This window comes from Synchiropus splendidus, chromosome 11, assembly GCF_027744825.2.
Source record: "Synchiropus splendidus isolate RoL2022-P1 chromosome 11, RoL_Sspl_1.0, whole genome shotgun sequence".
Taxonomy (NCBI): domain Eukaryota; kingdom Metazoa; phylum Chordata; class Actinopteri; order Syngnathiformes; family Callionymidae; genus Synchiropus; species Synchiropus splendidus.
The window spans coordinates 18,648,840-18,671,376 of record NC_071344.1 but is presented as its reverse complement, the minus strand read 5'-3'; the positions used below and the strand labels follow the sequence as shown (position 1 = coordinate 18,671,376).

General features: G+C 46.4%; 1 protein-coding gene and 1 long non-coding RNA gene across 2 annotated transcripts; both read right to left on the bottom strand.

Annotated features, from left to right (window-relative positions):
- Window positions 1–1,020: 1,020 nt before the first annotated feature.
- On the bottom strand, window positions 1,021–10,146 carry fgf24 (fibroblast growth factor 24). Its single transcript, XM_053878656.1, has 5 exons — window positions 9,688–10,146; window positions 9,545–9,581; window positions 5,256–5,433; window positions 3,439–3,545; window positions 1,021–2,852 (listed from the first exon to the last, which is right to left on the bottom strand). The coding sequence occupies exons 1-5, from the start codon at window positions 9,717–9,719 to the stop codon at window positions 2,580–2,582; spliced, it is 627 nt and encodes a 208-aa protein (XP_053734631.1). The 5' UTR covers window positions 9,720–10,146; the 3' UTR covers window positions 1,021–2,579.
- Window positions 10,147–15,191: 5,045 nt separating this feature from the next.
- On the bottom strand, window positions 15,192–17,840 carry LOC128767002 (uncharacterized). The gene is made up of 3 exons (XR_008416067.1): window positions 17,699–17,840; window positions 17,441–17,619; window positions 15,192–17,348 (listed from the first exon to the last, which is right to left on the bottom strand). It is a non-coding gene; the product is annotated as an uncharacterized LOC128767002 (long non-coding RNA).
- Between the last annotated feature and the right edge of the window lie 4,697 nt (window positions 17,841–22,537).

The window sequence follows — 22,537 nt, the reverse complement described above, 5'->3', positions numbered from 1 at the left end:
GATGGACCTGGCCGCTCTCTTCAGTGAAGCTCTGCTCTGCTCGGCCAGCTTGGTGGAATGTGGTGGAGAGAGAAGGTTCTGGTTCACACGGGTCCATCTCCCAGGTCAGCAGGGTTTTCAAGACAAGACCCTCATCGAGTGATTTTGCTCCTTCATCAACTGCCGGACTTCAGAACTTGTGAGCAGCGAGCCGTCTCTCTGGTCAGCCGAAAGGTCGTGGGCACGACCTCGACGGCGTGACAGCCAGACGCCCATGACGGAGCGAGGAGGCCTCGGTGGAGGCAGGGGGGCTGCAGAGGGAACTTCTTCTCGCCATCTTTCAGTCTGACGGTTCCTGTAAACACCATTCCAGTGCCGCGGCGCACGAGCTGCTCCACATTCCAGCGCTGCTTTTAGAGAAACCTCGAGAAGATCGTGTTTACGTGTGGACGTGAGGTCAGAGGTCGAGCGAGGAGAGCTTCTGACAACAGACGTGAGGACCTGTTTGAGTCATCCACGAGAAGAGACTCGACGACCACCAGCCCCAGAAAAGGTTTGAAACTCAAACACGGCTGACAGTCAGGTGCTGGAGGGTGAAGCAAAGAAGAAACAAAGCACAATGTCCCAAAAGAGTCCAACAAAACAATGAGTGAGTGACTAGCTTCCATACGTCGAGACCCACAACAGACGTGTGGAGCAAGCAGCTCGGGTCAGAGCCACAGTGGCGCTGCCGACACCAGAGTCTGAGCCTCTGTGAAGCTGTGACTGACAGCTGACACGTCACTCTGTGACTGTTAGTGTTAGCTAGCATGCTGGCTTGCTGCACGAGCGGTTGACGCTAAGAAACACTCCAGTTTGTGTGCGACATTCATGATAAAGTATTCATGGTTTTGGGTTTCGTCAACAGCCGACTGTGAATGAAAGCGGAAGGCAGCAGTGACTCGTGAGTGAACCCTCGTGAGCCTGGTCTTGTGCCACAGACAGACCACTCCACAGGTTTAAAATATACTCCTCATTTTATTAACAGAGGCCAGATAAACTCGTCACATTTTATTTACACAGGAAGGAAATAAATATCTCAATAATAATTATGTTGCTTGAAAGAGATCGTACATGTGTTGTGTCGTTAGTAACCAACAGCAGCGCCAGAAGCCAGTCGATACCACACAGTTGAGAGTCTCCACCCCTCCAAGTCTTGAGTCCCGAGTCTGGGGCCGAGCTGCAACCAGAAGCCCGCGTCAGAGCGAGGACCCGTGGAGTCTGGGGACACGGGTCACGAGTGTAGTGAAGGGTTCTCCAGCCGACGACTTGAACACCACGACGTCACCGTTTTGCCTCGACTTTTCTCTCTCTCGCCGAGTTTCTACACATTTTAAGTCATCAGTTTTCCTTCTTTGGTTGTCGACATGTTTTTACGATGTTTTCCCCGACAGGTCGACACATACAAGTCTTCAGTTTGACACGCCAAATCAAGACATTAGGAGTCATCGCGAGTCAAGTCACCAAGTTTACTGTTGACTCCTCTCTGTGGTGGAGTTTGTGCGATAGCGATAGGGTCATGTGACGCTCAGGTTGTGAACCAGCTGCGAGCAACTCAACGGAGCCACACTTTTCTAAACATCTGATCGTCGCAGTATAGACGGCAGGGAACCTGTCTATTACACGTCAAAACATTCATTGCTCTACTCTGGAGTGGACGACAGACTGAGTCCCCGAACTCTCCACCAAGCATGTGGTGCCAGACACACTCTGGAATTCACACACTTGTCTTTCTTTCTCATCTCTGGATAGATTGGTCATGTGAGTGTGAGCAGCTCTCCTGACTCGGTGACTGAGAGTGTCATGACTGGGCAGACACGTGGGCAGGAGGAAGTCTGTTGCTGAGCGGAACCTTGAACCAGAGAGTCACGACTCATTCCAGCCTCATCACTCTCCAGTCTGAGCTTCACTCGGAGACACTCAGTCCCAGTTTAGCCGACAGTCGAGCCCAGCACCTCTGTAATGGGGAGCGCCGGGCTCACGGGCCGACAACAGGAGGTGTGGAAGCCAGGAACAGGATCGGCCGTCCAGGTGAGGCTGGAAGACGCGCTGGAATTATTAATCACATTTTTGTTTGTGTTGTGTTTTTTTAAAAAGTGTTTGGACAGGACCGGCGCTGGTGTCGGACCAGTCGCAGCTTGTTCCCGCTGAATCCCAGGCAGCGTGGAAGTTGTCAAGGAAGTACTCGGAGCACATTCCATCCCGCTACGGTTGAGAGACGGATGGAAAAAAGGAAGAGGAGGAGAGAGAACTGTAAAAATATTGCACTCAAAGCTACACAGTTATCCCGCTGCGTCACCTGCCGCCACCGTCTCCACGGGGTCCGGGTCCAGTGGAAAGTATGGGGTCCTGGTCGTCCGGGGCAACGCAAACACAAGCGACAGGTATATTCCAATGAATCTCTCCTCGCTGGCTTTTACAAGTGTGTCAGCGCAGGAGAGCACGCGTCAGTTTATCCAGTATAAATAACCATGACATCACTCCGAGCGCCGTTGGGGCTCGGCGAAGTAGAAAAATAAAACATCTCTTTTGTTCGTGTCGGAAGCGTCCGCCGCCGCCGGTTAGTTCCTCTTCCGGTTGGGTTTTAATCGCCGAGCCCTTCGAGTCCGCATGGTGACCGGGGTGAAGCGGAAGTCCGAGAATATCCAGCCCCTCGGGTCGCGCTTCATGAAGTGGACCTCCTGCTGCCGCTGCGTGGTCCGCGAGCCCTTCTTGGGCCGCCCCTTGCGGTTGAAGCCCAAGTACCAGCCCTTGTATTTGGCCGAGACCAGAGCCGTGTAGTTGTTCTCCAGGAACTCTTCCACGAAGACGCACTCCTGTTTCCTCCCATCCGTCTGTGGCAGAAACAAAACGAACTGATGAGTGAGTTGGTCTGGGAACCGAGATGTTTAAAGAGTTCATTCATTTATCCTTGGATGAAGTATAGTATAGAGACTGAGGGAGGAAAGAGGGATGTTCAGAGGAGAGGGAAGATAGAGTTGCCTCAAATACTGTATATAGGGAAATGACTGGAAAATATGGACAAAAAACAATATTCACATCTAAAATTCAACGTTTTTAAAATAGCATGATTCTGGGAAGAAAGAAAAAAAACCTGCAGAAATAAGCAAAAACCAAATACAATTTCAATTCCAGACATTTAGTTTGGTCCCAACTAGAAGAAGCAAGACTCTAGTATGAACTACAAATGAAATGAAGTAAAAAGACTTTCAATAGGTTCCAGCAGCTCTGGTTCTGCAGCAATATTTCGGGGTCAGTGGGGCTCAAGCCAGTTCTACAGTGATGTCGTGGCCACCTGCAGCGAGCGGGTTCCTGGTGGCGACATTCCTGGGGAGCGACCGTCATCTGAGCCACGTAATTGAGCGATCGGGTGTTGGAGCCGGGTTACGTAACCAATGAAAGAGGGCTTGTTGGACTCACCCGCCCCACAATCTTGCCCTTCTCGTTCATGCAGATGTAGTGCTCACTCTCCTTCCCCTTGATCCGGATGTGGCTCCCGAAGGTTTCTGTCTCCACCACGAGAAGAGCTGGAACAAGAAGAGCCTCGGTCAGCGTTCAACACAACTGTCTCTGACTGGCAGACTCAAGAGTTTCACACGGGTTTGTGAGTCCGGATGATTCGAGTCACTCGAGTTACTAGACAGGCAAAATCACGCTGTGGGACTCAGAGAGAGGATGTGACATTTAAAAAAGTGTTTGCACTGCCTCAGGAACTGTGACATCATCAGTGAGGCTATGACATCATCGGTGTGAAAGATTCTGGCTTGACATCAGCACTCACAAAACACAATGCTACGCCTCCGCTGAAACAGCTCCACGCCACTTTAACCTGACACAGCGGTGATCCGAACACCTGAACCCCCCCGAGAGGTCCCCTTTGACCGACCGAGCCGCCAACGTTTGAGCGGCCCTTCTGAGCACCTCGGGTTCGAGTTTCAGGTTCCCTTTAGTCCGTGCTCACTCAGTCAAGAAGTGAAGAGGATCCATTTGTTTAACACACAGAGCCATTCAGAGCCACTCAAGGGAGCCGGGGGGGAGGAGGGACAGGGCTCCGGGGCAGAAGACCCTCGGATCCCGCCCCCATCTCAAGTACCGGTCGAGAAGAAACCCTGGACCGGCAAACCTTTTGTTTGTCTCAGCAGCGCGTGGCTGGAGGGCCGCCGAGGGCCCGGCCGGAGCAGGTCTGTGGCCCTCAGAGGGTCCAGAGATTGATCTCGTGTCCGGAACATTACTTTATTATATCACCTAAAAATTCAGGGCTCTTTACACTCTCCCATTTGCATTTCATTTCTCACTATCAAATATGGCTATTTTTATCAAACACGTCAATTCACGTCTGGTAAGAGCCGCGATTTCCCTCTGACCCGGACGCCCCACATCAACATGAATCCCACAGTCGGCGTGGGAGGAGCTGGCGCTGTCGGACGGCTCAAGCTGTGTCAGGCCGCGAGGAAGCGGGAAGACCTACAATTTCAGCCACTGACTCACGATGTCTGCGCTCGCATCAAAGCGTCTCACTGACCAGTGGAAGCCAGAATGACTGTTTTTATCTGCGAGAGTTGCACGGGAGCCGCTCAGGTCCGTCCGGGGCCCCGATTCACACGTGCTCGCATCCCTTCATGTCTGTGTTCCCTTTTTCAATACTTTCAATTCAATTCTGATCATTATGATCATAGAGTTTTTATGTTCTAAATTTTCAGAAAAGAATATCTATCAATAATGTTTGCCACTAATTTTTTTCACCCCTATTGTCCCCCATGTGCATGAGTCAGCACATTTTTTGGGGAAATTTATGTTGATTTTTTTTTATTAATACTGATTTTATTTTTTTGTGTTTGAATCATTTCTTCCTGTATTTATTGGTCTTGTGTTTCCTCTGTTGCTGAGATTCACATATTTTTTCTCGGCTAAACTCCTTTTCTTTTCTTTTGCAGGCAGTTTGTTCTAGAAATAAAGGTATGTATTTTGCCCCTTTCATATTTGTCATTTAAAATATCCTGAGTTATAAAATAAAGAGACACAGATGTTATATAGTTTATAAAAAGATACATTAAAAAACAAACTCTTGGACTCTCTGCTCCGAGCCTCTCCCAGATGCTGCTACTCTAGAGGAACTAGATTCACGAGGCGTTTCTCTTGTCCGAGAGCCGATCTGACGCAGAGACACGTGAGTCCTGACCCAGGTCGAGTGTGACTAGCTACGGTGTCGGGTGAGAAGCGCAGGAGTTCTCCCATACCATACTTGCCCCCATCATCTCCGTTGGCGTTGACCTTCTTCCCCAGGATTTGGACGTGCCTGCCGGTGGTGCGGCTGTACAGCTGGTAGGTCCGGACCTGCTTCCTGCTCACGTCGTCCGGGTTCCTGGTGTGGTTCTCGATGTAGATCCGGAAATCCGGAGGACTCTGCTGTGATTCCTGCCAACACAGAGTCCCACTGCTCAGCTCTCGCTCTCCGGAGGTTCGGCAAGAAAACCTTTCTAAATTCCTCCAGAGGAGAGTGGAGGAGAATTCAGCCTCAACATCACTGCAGTGAGACACATTTCGGGTTTCATAGATCTGGTGTAGGATTCTGGATTCAAGGTCGACCTTGGATGAGCGTTGCTGAGCAGGACACTATCAGGAATATCAGACACATCGATCCAAATCTTCAGACGTGATGTGTTTTCTCCCGCAGCTCAGATATTTTTGTTTACATCATTGTTGGAGAAAAGAAACATTTGCTCTAAGACAGGTTGGTTTTTCTGTTTTCCTTTTCAAACTGTGGATCAATTTGAGGTGTTCCCTCATTAAAATGATTATGTTTCAAATCCTGCTTTGAATTCCAATTTTATTGGAGGGGTGTTGGTGAATGCCTTTTTTTTGGCGACAGAAAACTTGTTCGCAATGTTCCCCCCAAATTGTATGTTTTTCACTGAGTGATTGTTTTTTTTGTAAATCACTGTAAACTTTGTTTCTGTTTATTTATTATGTATTTTAAAACCAAAGTGATACATTTTTCTATTCTCTCTTTAAAGGGTTGGACACAGCGTGACAGACTTCTCCACAGGGTGGGGTTTCCTTCGGGCGGACGATATCGTCGACTGTAACACTTCAAAGATTCAAGTTCACTTCGTCTCAGAGATGGAACGTCAGCATCAAAGCCAGTGGACTGCAACATAACACCACTACAGTTCATTTATTTCAGGTGTACGAGGAATACTTTCAGGATCTGCCTGCAGGTGGCGCCGATCCAGCGTGTCGGAAGACGACAGGCATGTATCACTGGGCCTTGCCGCTCACCTGTCTGACATTTACGAGTCACCTCCGACCTCATGTAAAGACCAGGAGTGGGGAAACGAGCGTGTCATCCGGCGCAGGAATCTTCCGCAGCCGCACAGCTGTTTATGGCAGCTGATTACAGACTCATTACAGGCCGAGAGGACGAGTCACGACTCAGCAGTTAACCGTGACGTGATGACGACCGGAGACAGGTCAGGTGGAGACAAGTGTTGAGGCGGTCATGGCCGCTCACCACAGGTTCCCACAGTCAGAGTGGAGTCTCCCTCAACTGCGTGGAAATAAAAGACGAACCGAATTCCACGGCGCAGAATGGTGCCACTCCGAGGACCTGCTGACTCAGCGGATTCATCTTTGATACCCATCACTGTGGTAGCTTCACTGACACCAAGAGGCTGGTGTGGAGATGGAGGGATGTCCTTTCCTTTGGCCTGACTCGTGTTCTCTCACGACTCAAAAGCAGGTTTAGACTTTTCCACTCAAACACCTTTGACGGGACTAACATCGTGTTGCGACCTCCTCAGTCAGAGAGTCAGTCCCTCAATAGAACCCCCTGAGGCTCATGCCAGCCTTGCTACAATTTAACACAGTCTGGATGGGCTCTCATGCAGCAGCAGCTAAGAGATCCAGACTCTCCCCCAGCACCTCCCCCAGGTCTTGACCAAGGTGGTCAACCAGAGACGTCTCCTGGAGAAGAGACGTTCTCCTCCGGGACTCTTCTGGATGACTGAGCTTCTCTCTCTCAGAGAACCCAGACAGAGAAGCTCTTGTTCTGAGGGTCACTCCATCCAGAGCTGGTGACCACAGGTGAGGGGAGAAACCCACATCTTCCAGTTGAGAGCTTTGTCTTCTGGCTCAGCTCTTTCCTCAGCACCTCCTGACTGAAGATGTCTCCCTGCTTCCCTCACTCACTTATTTACACAGTTATCACAAGCCAAATAAATGAAAGACAATGTGACATTTTGAGTGGAGTAGCTTAGTTTGGGTGACTAAGTTCTGAGTCCAAACATAACTAAGGTTGCAGAAGAAAGAACGAGAAGTTGAAAGGAGGATCCGTTTTGTTAATGTATTTTGAAAGAGGTTTGGTCTCACTCCGACACAAGCGGTGAAGGAAGCAGCTCCAGACAAACAGCTTGTCAAACACACTTCAGGTGAACCGGAACCAGAGAGACGGGACGTGACCCGACGGGCCGCCCAGGAAAAATACCTGACATCTCCAAACAAACATGGCCACGACTGAAACCTCTGTTTCAGACACACACTGCTCCACAAACGCACCACATTGCATTGCTCTCCAGACAAACCTCCGTCAAGTTGCACGTTCAGGTCAACACAAGCACAATCTCATAAAGATCTGGTTGTTGATCAACTCAGCAACGAAAGCAGACAACACACAGAGAAATCCAGCAACAACACATAGCTGGATCGCAGGAGCTGAGAGAAAGAAACGTATGCGACAGACAACATGGACTCACACACCAGAGCAACCTCTGCGTCATCAGCAACAAATTAGTGCAGTGTTGCACGTGAAACACTGCACCAACGAGACAGCAACATGGATGCAGCAGAAGTAGGTCAAACTCACAGCAATGTCTGAGTGACCTCAGAGCAACACAAACAACATGCAGACAAGGAACAGCAACACAACACAAAGGAAACAGAGCAACCAACATTGTGAAACCTGCAACAAAGAGAGTCGACACAGGCCTGACATCGGAAGAACACAGCATTAGCAGAGCAACACAGCAATGGCCGCTGTGGCAACATGGGGATGAGCTGAATACACAACACAACATAAGCAACACTGTTGACACAACACAAACTTGTCATAGTGAGAGTCAATAGAGAAACGTCAACACCAGAGCAACTCGGACGAGTCACTCACAGCGAGGGAACATGAGTGCAGCTATCCGAAGGTGAACCGACACAACAGCAACCAGGCCAAAGCGAAGCAGCTGTGCTCTCTAGTGAGGCCTTGTCTGAAACGGTATGAGACACACTCTGTCCAGAGGCCAGTCGTCCGCTAAGGTTGATGTTTACATCCTCCTCCTTGAGAGGGAGGAGATCAAACGTGGCCATAAACCGATCCGATGCGGGAGCAGCGAGGAGTCGTGCGGCGGTGGCGGTGACTCGGCGCGCGCCTGCTCGTCATTACTCTTCAAAGTCAGGCTCGTAAAATCCACACAGAGCAGCACATCTGCGCGCTAATGACGCCGCCGCCGCCCCGGGCCACTGGACGTTTATCTGCTGTGAAAGGGCCAAGCAGCTACTTCAACTGGGAAACAATCGCCTTCAAAATAGAAGCCTGGAAGATGATCCGAGTCCAACAGCTGAAATCACATTCAAACCATTCTCCCGCCTTAAGCTAACGCTGGCCAATCACTCAATGGAACACTTTGCTTGATGCTCTGGTTTGGTCCCACAAGTCATAGAAATAAATAACCAAAACAAATAAAGAGTTGTTTGTGCATTTCATCAATCTGAATCTGCTTCAAATGTAATACATTTTTTTTATCAAAACATGTCTGCATGTCAATTTAATAACACGAAATAATTCGATTTTTTAAGACAAAATTGATCAAATGAATTACCATGAATAACCTTGATAAAAACATCTCACGCTTGGATGAACATTGTTGAATAAACTATATTATGCAGCAGCATGACATGTATTTCTGGCATTAATGGCATTTTTTCATGACTCCTCACACAATTACAATGCAAAGACATGTAGAAGTGAGTTGAATAAATCTGCAGCAATTTTAGCATTTTTTGAAAATAAAACTGAGAATAATCTGACTATAATCTAATTTTAATGTTTGAAACATTTACTTAAATATGCAACTGTCCGATTTAATATAATATTTTTAGAGGAGTGACAGTTTTATTTTTTCGCAGTAGTTTTGAAATACGTGGATTGTGACGGTTTCCAACTCACAGTTAAATTATAATAAATGAAATTGAACATCATTCAGATAAACATTTTAAATTATTTTGACTCGTTATAAAAAACATTTTCTGCACTGATTTAAAATGCTACATTTTCGAGCGATGGATATGAACTGCTCCCTACACATTAATAATAAAGAATATACAACGTAGAACGAACAAAATATCTATCAAATGGACTATAAGTCAATTTCAGGGAATTTTGGTTCCATTTTTTTTTGTTCTTGAACTCAACGCAAATCAGCGCTGTGACGCCGAGAAACGGCCTTAAAATGGCGGAATAAAAGTGACGTGAACGTACCTGTAGCTGAAAATAGAGAAGCAGCAAATGTAAACACCTGAGAGGAGAGAGAGAGGGATGGGGGAGGAGGGAGAGGAGGGAGAATCACAAGAATTAAAGTCACTTCTGGCGACTTCTACCGACAAGAATGTGACGCCACTTACAGGTAGATGCACCTGGACGGCAGCAGAGACATCGTGAACTAATTCCACCTGCTTCCGCGCACTCGGAGGGGTGGAGGGTCTTCGGCGGAGGCGCCCCCCTCCTGGTGTCGCTCTCTCCGGCTGCGCCGCGCGTCTCTTACGCACTGACTCCCGGAGGTAACGAGCTCGAATCCCGGCGGGAGACTGGATGACCGGACACGGGCTGCAACATGAGGGGGGCTCCTGCGCGAGTATCCCCGGGTCGAAAAGGCGCTTACAGAAATCCTCCAAACCAGCGATCCGGTTCCGCTCAGCCCAAATCCAGTTTCTATTCAGAGGGTCCTGAGGTCCGTCCCGACCTGCGCCGCGCACCTTGTCATCCCAGGCGGAGGGTGAGGGAAGCGCGTGTGAGAGCGAGTGGCTCCTTCGTCGGAAGCGCGGGTCCGGTGATGGTGCAGCAGCGGCGGCTGTCAGAGCGTGTGTGCGTCTGAGCTGCAGGTTTGGGGCACCGAGAGGCTTTTTTGTTGTCGGTGGGAGGAAACATGCCGGCGGTTTGCACCTGATAGGATGATCTCAGGACCTTTTTTTTCTCCTCGTCAGGAGCGATCACCCGAACCAGCGCTGCTGGATCTCGGCACACATTACACACTTTTTTTAAATTCCTTTTCCCCCCCCTCTTCTTCTTTTTAAGTGATTCATCTGTTCGGACGGGGGCGTGTTCTGGTGCTGCTCGCCACAGGAACTTTGCTTCTGCTTTTATTCTGCACAGAAGCGAAGTTCTTTCATTTATTTTCGAGATTTTTTTGTGTGTGTGTTATAACCAATGTTTTCCGTTATTTCCTTTTAAAAAGGCGTTCTATTAATAAAAGCAATTTATTTCACCACCATTAATATCGTAGAAGATAGTAATTATCTTCATACGACATCACATTTTTATTGTACTATTGAGACATTCACAAATCTTATTTTTAGACAAATTTACGTACAAATTTATATTCAAACTTTGGTCAGATATTATTTTCATTCTGAACTGCTAAAATTAATATAACGTAATTTTTCATATTAAAACGTAATTAATTATTTAATAAAATATATTTTCATGGTGAAATAAACAATACAAAACAACATATGCTTTCATGATTAAAAATTATTATTTCTATTTTTTTTAATTGGCTTATATTTTTAAAGATTAAAGTATTGTATTCAATTTAACATTTACATATATATTGTTTTAGCCTTCAAAACAGTGTGTTTGGCAAATCCTATTTTAGATGGCAAAAACATGTAATATATAAAAATATAATATATATGATAATATATAATATACATATATAGGCAAAAAATAATATATGAATACTAAAAAAGAGGCAATTTATACACCTTCAAATATGTATAAACTGTTGATAATATTTTGCTGTTTAGTTTGAAGATTGAGCAGTGACAGAAACTCCTTCACTCGCGTATTCAGAGCTCGGAGTGTCAGACAGCGCTGCATTCTTGCTCCGACCTGCTTCAAAAACTTTACCTCATGTAAATGAAGTGCAGGTGTGAAGAGGCGGTGTCCACACCAGCAGAGTTTCACTGCAAAACAGCAGAAACACCTTTTTATATCATTCTGAAAATAAATAAAGCAAACATGAGCAAATGAAAAAAGTCAAATCGAATAACACTTCTTCTATAGCTTCAGTCTGATTTAAAATAAAAGGTTTGAATACCAGGTTTAAAATGCGTTCTATTAAAAAAAGAGCACTAGAGAGTTGCTCTTTGGAAAGCGCAATTAAAAAGTGAAAAAGAGTGAAAAACAAAGAAAAAAAAACAGGGGTCAAAATTAGAAATACAATATTTGAGCTTGTCAGAACAATGAAGACTCATAGTCTGAGGAAAAGCAAATGGCGGCTGCTGCAGGAAGCTGGGCCTCACTGTATGTCTGAAGATGAGCTTTGGGTAAAATGCTTTTACTGCACCGAAAACTACCTTGAACAGAGGAACTGTTCATGTACAATAATTTGTCAGATATTCAAAAGTCCCACAAAGTCACCGCTAGACAAGGTTGACTTTTACTTTTCACAGCTGTTTCCCAACCTCTGCACAGAGGTAACATGGTTACAGCGGTGAGATTCGCCGCCGACATGGCTGACAGCAGGTCGATCAGAACAGGAGGCCGTATGAGTGAGGGAGGGGCAGGTGAGGCTGAGGGGGAGGCAGGTGAGGTGGGGGGCACTTGGGAGAGAGGATAAGGTTTCCCCTCAGAGATTAGCTGAAGAGCGAAGGAGCAAAGAAAACAAGTGACAGGTCTTAGCTTACCTGCAGCCCCCTCCTCCTCCGCACCCCCCCCCAAACTGTCGCCAAGCAACCGTGCTACACCCATTCTGAACTGATGAACGATGTTCTTTCGGGGTCCCTCCTTTCAGGAGTGTGAACGTGGTGCAGCTATGCGTGTCTCTCTGCGGCGGCGGTGGGAACGAAGGGCGGTGGAGGGGAGGCGAGGAAGGGGGGCACTCCCAGGTTCAAAGAGGTCCGGTGGCCATTTAAGAGCCGACAAAAGAAGCCCGGTGTAGAACATTAGAGTGAGGACCCCCCCACTTTGCACTTTCATCTCTGACACCGACATATTGACTTTGGGGGGGGCAGTAAAAAGAGGGCAAGCACTGAGCCACCCAGACCCCCCCGCCACCACCAAGAGCGTGTGAAGACCTGAAGGCCTCTGATCTCCCTGAAATCAGCCTCACCCCATTAGCAGACCCATGACCCCCCTCACCACGGGCCAGGCTCCTCCACGGGCTACCGGGGTCCGACAGCTTGTAACAGGTCGCGACACCCTGACGCGGCGGCGGGTGGCGGAGAGAGGAAACAGAGGTGGCGCACCTTCCTCGCCGTGCTTTCAAGTCTCACCTGAAGGGGGGCGCCGTTTGTCCCCCGTCACATCGTGTTAGCTTGGAGTCATTAAGGATCTATTTTAACAGAATGTGGGTGGTGGGTGGGGAGGTGGTGGGTCACAGGGGGTGTGAAAGGCGAAAATTAAAGCGTCACTCCACAAGTGCGAGCGGCATGGCGGACGTGATCGATGCTGTCAGCTACTGTGAGGAGGGGCAGCGCCGCCTCGCGCCACAGCCTCGGGGGTCGTGACGGAAGGTCACATGACACAGGGTCAGGACAGTCAGCAAGGAAGTTAAAGTGATGACAGAGGAATAAACGATACTTCAACAACAACATCTGAGGACCAAATAATCAATGAGGGTCAATAAGAAAAAAAAACCACCAGAAAAAAAACGGGAATTCATCTGTCAACGCAAAAACGATTGAAACTTACAGGAAAAGTCAGAAAAAAACAAAACAAAAAACAAATATGTATGTATTAGTGGTGGGACTTTAACTAGTTAATTACAACAAAAAAACACATTAAAATATTTTAATCACATTTAATCATTTTATTTTAATTTTATTTTATTGAACAGTTTGCTCTCCAGAACCTTTGTAAGTGCAGGAGTTCCTGGTCCACGGATCACACTGATGCACAAGACACGTGGCAGCTAGGACGATAACAATGACAACAAACATGGAGGAATCCCTGAACACAAGCAAACAACATGTTTTTCGCTCCACAATGGCCAGGATTTCCACTACTCTGAATGTATTTGAAATTCTTATAAAATTGAAATTCTTTTCCAACAATAAAAGAACTTTAGTTAAAATAAGATTATCTAAAAACTTGAATGTAGATTTACTGTGCTATTGTCAAACCGATGCAAAATAAACAATATTTTGTTGTTTAAATGTATGCATGGGTCCATCATTTGATTCAGAAATTTACCAAATATTCTTATACAATTAAACTGGGATTAATTGAGATTAATTAATCTGATGAATTAGAATATTTTTTTAATCGAATCCCACCCTTTATATATATATATATATATAAACTAGAAGTAACCGCAGAAAAGGATAGAAATTAAAGTAAAACAAATTAGAGTCAGACAAAAGTAGGTAAAAAAAGAAACAAAACTAAATGAATTCTAAGATATTATAAAATAAAACAGATTGAAACTGAGCCACAAAAAACAAACTACAACATCAGCCGTAGAAGAGAAAAAATACCTTCTTTGATCCTACTTTGGGATTTGCTCTTGATGTTTGTCAGGACTGACCACAGACAAACAAGAAAGCCTGACCGCTGGCCTCTGACTGGCCGGCGTCTTCGCTCCCGCTGACGGATGGAGCTTTACGAGCCTCATTAAAGGCCTGAGACCTGCCGAGCAAATGAAACGTGGGTTGGGAAACAGGTTTGGAAAGGTGACGCCACAGAAGCCCACCAAGCGCGTGACCCCGACTCACCCTCCTAATTTGACGAGGACTTTGATTGTAGGTGGCTGCCTGCATGTCGGAGGTGAGAGGAACGGAGTGAGTGTTCTGAGAGGAAGCTGTCACGCTCACGTTGGCCTGCTCCGACTCAGGTGCAGGACGGAGGACGCTCCACTTCTCTGCCAGATTGAGATCAGCATGAGTGTTGTGGGCATGGAGGAGTTGGTGTGGAACCAGGAGCATCCACACGGATCGACCAAGAACAGATCAGGAAAACATGCTTCTCTCTGATTACAATATCTCACATATTTGATGGTGATTCTCTTTCTGTGGTCCATTAAAAAAAACCATATTTCACTTCATATCTCATTTCTCATATATATATATATATATAAATGAGAAGTGAGATATGAAGTGTAGACGCAAGATATGAAGTGTTTGTTACATATAAAGTACTTTTTCATTTGAATTGCAATTTCAATTTTTTCATTTGTTTATGAACTACTGTGTGATGACCATTTAGAATGATTTCCTCTCTGTATTTAACGTATTCATACACACACGTATACACAACTGTCAGCATCATTATGAAGTTAAGGATATTTGTTTTGTCATTGCTCAACTTGTATTATGTGAGTTTTCCTTTCACAATATAATGACCAGCTTTTTTTTCTACTTCTGCTCCAACATTAGCTTTTTTGTCTCATAAATGAAATGTAGAGTTGAATTCTTTTTAAAAAGAGAGTGTTATTCATGTCGGGGATGAGGGTTGAGAATCCTCTTTTTCCACATGACATGACTCGTTTAATGGTAATACGGATTTGATGGAACAGTCGTGGACATCTCACAACAGAAGACCATTTGTTGGTCTGAACCGCAGAGCTGGTATCCGACAGGGGGCGGCGGAGGTGGAGTCCATGTGGACTCGTCCTCATACATCAAGTCAGAACCAGTTAGGAGCAGCTGAAATGGGTTTGCTTGTGCCTGGTTCTCCCTGATAAGAAGTTGGGTCACCCAGGAACCACGGCTCCCAGTCAGCTGGTGGTTACTGACTAACAGTGGATCAGACAACATCGTAACTTCAGATGAAGAGCAGTTAGATCTGCAGCTGCGTCCACAGTGTCGCTGAACATGTGCCCAGCTAGCCTGAACCTGCACTTCCACTCATCCCCCCTCAGTCTCGCACCTCGGCAGAAGCCGCCGGCCCCCTTTGTTCTGACAATACACACACCGCTGTTCAAATGACTCTGTAATCAGTGAAACACAAGCCTCGGGCTTTGTCGGCCCGAAATAAAAGGAGAAACTCAGAGGAGAGAAAGAAAATCCATCCGTGACCAAATCCACTAACTACCTGTCTGACTTCACAGATGTTATTGAGGGAGGGGCCAGCTGCGACCCGCTCCAGATGTACTATGTACAAAGTGAAGGCAGGCTGGTATCTCGCGCGTCCACACCCTCCCGCTTTGATAGGGATGTTTGGGCTCTTGCCCAGTCCGTTCCCGTCGAGCCCAAGTATGTGTTGCACCAACATTACTACAGTAGTAAATCAAGACCGATGGGTGACTGGTGAGATTCCGCAGCATGGTTCATCGAAGAGTGTGTCATCAGACAGAGGTAGGAAGAGAAGGCTGCCCAACAACCGGACCATGCTGAACCACCTCCACATTTCCAACCAGCACAACTGTCACATTTCTGCCATGGTATTCACATCCCATTCTCAACCACGTTTTCTCTTGTAAAATCCTTTTTCATTGTTGCTTTTGCATTGCTACATGCCTGTGACTCTACATATCATCTTCGTTTTAGACATTTAATAGACAGTCCTAAAAGACTCCTTCTTCCAATGCAGTTTAAAATCCTGCAGCGTTGCATGTTCTAGTTGGACTGGGATTGTAGATGGACGCCATCATTGCCAGCCACTGTGATCTAGGGACAATATTTGGGGAGGGGGCAGACAGAGGCTGATGAGAAGAACAGAAGATCATACAGACTTCCCTGAAATGATTTATTCTCTCCCTGGTAGATCCTGACTCTGTAACTGAAGACAGGAGTCTAAAAGCAGCGTGGAACGGCGAGACTGCACGTCAAGTGTGCGGCGGCCCTTTTGGAGCTCGGGGGGCTGAAGTCATTACAGCTATCGGCTGTTTGAAGTCTGACAAATTACCTTGTTGCAGCGCTTGAGTGAGGCATGTCTGAGGAAGATGTGGTGAAAGTGTGGCCCAGGGCTGCTGATGTCGGGCCGCTGAGCGGAAGGCAGATGGATGTTCTCTCAGGATGGGAGCGAGTGACTCGGTGGCTAATTCAACCAGGGTTTAAAGGTCTCCACAAGTTGAAGCTAGAATTATCATCTGGTCGCACATTAGCATCAACTGAGTCTGCTGTGAAAATACAAATAACTTCAGAGCAGGATTGTCTGATCCACCACGGTCATCACCATCCTCTTCCTCTCGGAGACTTGACTGTGTCACCATTGAGCTTTTGTTCTTCGCCAGTCCGTTCTGCCGACATCTGCCATCATTATTTACTGGTCACAGGTTCTACTGCCAACTGGGACCTCTTTCAAAATGACTGACACATTTTTCTGGAACAAACTTAGCGGACAGCTCAGAATGGTTGCTAAAAGAAACTAATGACTTCTAAAAAGGAATCTATTTATGAAAACAAAAAATCTGCTTGAGGAAGGACTTAAAAGAAGAAGAAGAAGAAGAAGAAGTCAAATACAGAAAAGACGTGAAATAAAGTAAAAAAATTAAAGTGGAAAAACAGAGAGAGAATCTGGTTGTGTACATGGACCCAGAGATGAAGAGCATGCCCTCTTGGCTTGGTGTGAGGGACACACCTCTTGAAGGAGCAGAGAAAGCTTCTTCACGTCACCATGGTCAAAAGTGACCAGGTGACTTAAGGTTGCAGTGATTTGGGACGTCTGAAAAGGTCTAAAGTTGGAGCGCTACGCCTGGAAACCTCAGCTGGGAGTGAAGAAATATCTGCTCCACATTCGAGACAAGTTCTGGGCAGAGGAATGCAGCTTACATCTTTGCCATAGCAGTCGAGGAGGTAATGCGTCTGCGTGTCGGCGCTTGTCGAGGCGAGCGCACCTCCCTCCTCTGTATTAATAACCGCATGTCCTATTGCTGTACCGACTGTGTTTTACAGGGCCGATGTTCGCTTACAGGAAGACGGATGATGAACTCCTCCACCTCTTCCTCTCATTTGCACAATCACGTCCTTCAAACGTCTGTTTCCCCGAACCTCCAGGAACCTCCGCACACTTCACCCCACCGCCAGTTAAAAATAGCTCCGATAGGTATCGGCATCACAGGGGGGGTTCAGGCATCCAGCAAGCGAGCCGACTGTGCGGGCAAATGTTGACACAAGCACGTCACCTGAGACAATTGCACACAGAGGAATTATTAAGACACAAGTAAACTCACGGCGATGACAATGACAGCTTCCTTTCTGTCTAATATAAACATACCAGCGTGATCACTTTCCTCCCCTGGGGGCGACAGTATTGTTCTGTTTGAAGCCCTCTCCCCTGGATGCTTGAGAAGATCTCCTTGATATTTTTGTGGTCTATCTGCTGGGATGCAGGTGATGTGCCAACCTGTCACTTGAAGCTCTGATGTTTCCTCAGAGCAAAGGTCAAAACAATCACTGTGGGAGGGATGAGAGGGGGTGAGGCGGGGGAGACCACACTCAGCAGTGTGCGCCTGACAAGTTAAGTACAAACTACCTGAGTGTTCGTCGCTGAAAAGCCTCAGTCTGACAGATTTGAAAGTCTTTGTTTCCAGAGATCAATGGACTGAAGTCATTGTCTGTTGCAGATGTTTGGAGGGCATGAAAAACGAAAAAATGAACTTCCCTAAAAAAAAAACCCCAAAAGGAAAAAAAGCTGCTCACTCAAAGCTCGGCAGTAATGTTGGGGGTCCCGGTGCTTCTCGTAGGTGTGAAGCTTGCCTCAGACAAAACACAAAAGGCAGTTAGTGATTTAATGAGGTATTACATCACTTACTATTATAGAACGATGCTGTCAACACGCTGTGTTACTGGTCTACAAACTTGCTGTCTTCATCTCTTTAAAGGCAGCTGAAGAATCACAGGGAGGGAAGACCGTCTGTTCCCCTTACATAGCTACATATTCAAAGTCACTGTGTGAACTGTTCAGTCACAGTTGTTCAGAGATGGTCCTCAACAGTCGCCCGAGTCAATCACTGTTGAGTCAGAATTCAGAGTAGCAGCCATCTTCCCTCTCCCCAGTAATGTCCTCCTTAGTGGCTGTTGTGCAGACTGAAAAGAAACATCATCTTTCTGGCGTGTCCTCGATCCACGCCTGGACCCTCCACCCACATCTGGAAAACCTCATCAAGGAGGCATTCGTCCTGACTAGATGCCACTTCAAATGGCTTCTGTTGTCTCAGCATCCCAGAGCAACCAAACCGTCGACACAACCGACACACTGTGGATGGAAGTCATCTCATCTGCCTGCATCTTGTTTGTCACCATCATGGCTCATTACCACAGACAGCACTGGCAAAACAAGGGCTTTTGGCTCAGCTCTTTCTTCACCCAACATCAACATAGAACCCTGCTAGAACATCAACTAGCAGGGTTCTTCCAGGAAGGACGTTGAGAAAGGATTTTGTTTCAGTAGTCGTGTTGTACTCTCCTCCACTGTACCTGCTTCAGCTTCATTGTCACTTAAGGTACAATACAGAAGATAGAGTTCAGAGGGTAAAACCGACCATCAGGTCCAGAGGTGTTTGCTGTCCAGTTTTTCTTCCACTTGGAGCCGCCAAAGTGCAAACTAGGCCCTGCAGTCAAGAAGACTCTGAGCAAACACATCTTTAAGCCTCACGTCCAAACTGGACAAAAGCTCGGCTTCCTCCCATCCTCATCATCATGACAAACAATTTCCAGCAGTTACATTACCGTCCACATGTCCAGACCCAGAATATTATTACACACTATTAGTGCACGTTAACCACAGCTGTTGTTGTGGAGCTTTTTTTCTTTCCAAACTTGACGCACAGATGTGTTCAAAAATCACACATCCCTTTGGGTCATGAGAAAGAAAGAAAAAAAAAAAAGAGGGCGGAAATGTACATGCCTGCAGAGACATGACCTTACATTTCTTTCCACCAGAAAAATATTGTCCTCAATTTGATGCCTTGGAGGGAACACGAGCCAACGATTTCGATGATTTGATGCATTTCTCAGTGTGTTGTAGCAATAAAAACACACCTCTGAGTCAGGCTGCAACCCAGGCTTAACGCGCACCAATACAATCCTCCACGCGGCTGCCATCTTTGCGGTTAGCTATCAAAAGTGGAATTATAAAAATGCAGGTAGAGGCGTTGCTGCTGGTGCGATACAGTCAGTCTGACAGAAGTGTTAACATTCCCTGAAGGCAGTTTAAAGAACGGCGTAGGATGAGGTTGCATAATCTGAGCCTCGGATTCATGGAAAAGAATGCTCCGTCTTTGGGAAAGATATACTGACACTTCCAAGACGTCTGGGCAGAAGCATGCAGAGTAACGCTCTTGGCAGCGGCCCGGGTGATGGTATCAGTTGGAAATTTGTAGCTAACAAAAGAGGTGGTGAAGTGGTGACAACACGCGTCTGAATTTTAATGCAAGTTTGTTTCTACAAGTTCTTCGGCCTGGGCGGCAAATCAACCGACAAACGGCAGCAGCCACGACGTGGACGGGAAACGTCGAGGCGAGTTCATGATCCAAACACGTTTCATAACTTCAATCAGTCTATGCACTTGGTCACCCCAACAGAACATATGAACAAGGTACACATGTCCAACATTTAAGTTCAGATTCACAGCCCAGAATAAGAGGGCCTTATGAGGGGCCCATCGATACAGAAACACAGGACAGCCAATTCATACTTGACTTTGATATTATTACAAAAAAATCCCCAACAGAATTTCCCATCTATTTGTATTTAAGTCTTTTTTTTTGGCACAATTGTCCCGATATTGATGCGATAATTATTATCTGGGCTTTTCCCAATCAACTTCAATTTTGTTGGCGCCAGTTTTGAATACCATAGTATTCTCTGTTGTCTGCTTTAGGTGTGTCCAAACGTTCCCAGAAGGGGACAAGACTTGATCTAGTGAAAACTCTTCCACCTCTCCCTCTTCAAACTGTATATTGTAGTTCTTGGACTACGAGATACAGCAAGGTTGCAAGACCTGTGAAACTTTGAAAAAAAGTGCGACTTATAGACTGGAAAATACGGAAGATCAGATTTTGTTTTGGATAGAATGTTAAAGCAGCAGTACCATCACAACAAGAGTTCTCGCCCGCACAAGCTCTCAACTCAAGGCCAGCCTCCGATGTGGAGAGGAGAGATGGGGAACATGCAAGCATGAAGCAGAAGACGGAGAGGAAGACGACCAGTGAGGTTAAAACTCTTGACTAACATGACGGGTCAGTGTCACTACATGCTCTGATTGTTAAGTTGGTCACTTTTATTTTAATTCTACATCTTATTTTTTAAACACATTTAAAATTTCAAATGTGTTGTTAATACCAGAGACTCCTTCGTGATGTCAGTAGCTACTGACTCTGATTCTGATTGAGCTCACACATGTGCTCAGAATGTTCAGTTTAACAAGTGACAGACTCAAACTTTGCACATGAACGCTAGAGATTAAAACTAATTCTAGTTTCAAGTTACTGTCACCTTCGGTTTGTGCAAACCCTTCGTTTTAAAAGAACAAATGTGTGGATGATCTTATGTGGAGAGACTCAGTCTGACATGTTGACCAGATGAGAGAGCGGGAAAGAGGGAGAGAGAGAGAGTGCGACAGAGAGAGATTTTCAAATTCATCTAATCCAAGTGAAACTTCTGTCGAGGCCAGTCAGACTCAGGTGGTATGGAAGACAGAAGACAAGGGTCAAGATGAATGGTGAGGGTTTGACTAGAGGTGGGTGAAGGTGAAGGATTTGTGACAATGCTGTTGGGAAAACAAGAAGAAAAAAAGCACACAGGTGCGATTAAGAACTACACACAGAGGGAGAGAGAATGAAAGTCTGGCGGCTGAGACGAGCTGACACGGCGTGCTGTCAGGACAAGCTCCCACCGCAGTTTCATATTACTGCAACAGTTCGGTTCCAAATAAATTCAAATCTCACTCTGAAGTGCAGGAAATAAAAAACACTTGATGACCTCAAAACATTTTTAGCATCGATAGCATGGAACACATCTGTGAGCTCAAAACGTAATGGAAAGGAAGGTGGATTTGGTGGACCAATGGTCCCCGGCACTACACCCCAGAGGTCTCCCCACAACAGTCACCTTGGTCGTGTCCACAGCAGTTTAAGATCCCGGGGGGAGAGACTTTCTTTAAAACTCATAGGGGTTGTAATCGTGACCTACTTTTTTTTTATCACGTTCAACTCGTGAGGCTTTATTTTATTGACCTCTTGACAGTCGTTTAATAACCCAACAAGTGCAACAACGTCGTGTCAACACCTCAGGGCCACTTCAGTCAAACCTGGGACAGGAATTCGTTCGGCCGCAAAAGTGGGGATTTCCACGTGCCTCTTGCTTGTCGCTCGGAAACATGAAAGTGTGTGTCATCCCGCGCCTGCATCCGCCAGCCCGCTCATGGCTACGGGGCAGAAAACATCCAAGCGGCAGATGAAGTCATGGCTGACTCACACTTCAGGTAAAGTCTTAATCAATTAAAGTCATTATTGTGTGACTTTGAAGGGATTCCTGGACTTCGGTGCCCTCCAGTGGTGGCGGACACAAATTAGCGGTAATTACTATCGTATTAACGGTGACATCATCATAAATCAGGAAGTGCTGACGCATCCGCTGGTTCATTGAGAACCTTTTATCTGAAGCAGAACCACAGAACTCCAGCGTGTGAGAGGACGACCCAGACACACAGCACATACTACGACAAGTCAAGAACGTCAAGCTCCCAGCTCTTCATCAAAACACCACACGATGTACTGGAAGAATGAATGTGTCAAGCATGTGCTTGACAATGAATAACGGAAACACCATTGCTGTGGTCTAATCCATCAAAACAACGCGCTCTGCTCTGGAAGAACCAACACCACAGACGACAAGCAGAGAGGGATCCATTTCTGCTTTTGAAAGAGTTGAAACCTGGGTCTTATCTATGTGGAGTTAATATGACTCCACTGTACTTGGGTGCATTAACTCTGCCACTCCATTTTCCTCCCACATTTGAATAACGTACAGCGGATGACTCTGAATTGTCTGACGGTGAGAGCGGTCAACCCCCAGGAAAGGTTACAGGCTCTTACGACTCCTTGAGGGGAATAAAGGAATGACTGAGAAGAGGCACGGTGAACCAAGTTCTGACTTCACTACAAATGGCATCCCTTTCATTCTTGCTGCTGCTCTGACATCACAGAGACGTCCACCGTCCATGCACTCTCTTCTTCACCTTCATCACTATGACTACAGTGATGCTCTTAGCTGAGGACGAGTGTGTGCACGACTAAAAACAATTATGGCTAAGAAAACAAACACCTAATGAAACCACAGTAGAGCCGTTGATCAGCTCTGCCACGTGTCC

Bases quoted from the DNA above. Each gene is read 5' to 3' on its own strand.
- fgf24 (XM_053878656.1), bottom strand. From the start codon at position 9,719: ATGTCTCTGCTGCCGTCCAGGTGCATCTACCT. The intron at 5,434-9,544 runs GTACGTTCACGT...CTGTGTTGGCAG, and splicing joins TTCTCTATTTTCAGCTACAG to GAATCACAGCAGAGTCCTCC. The intron at 2,853-3,438 runs GTGAGTCCAACA...TTTCTGCCACAG, and splicing joins AGGGCAAGATTGTGGGGCGG to ACGGATGGGAGGAAACAGGA.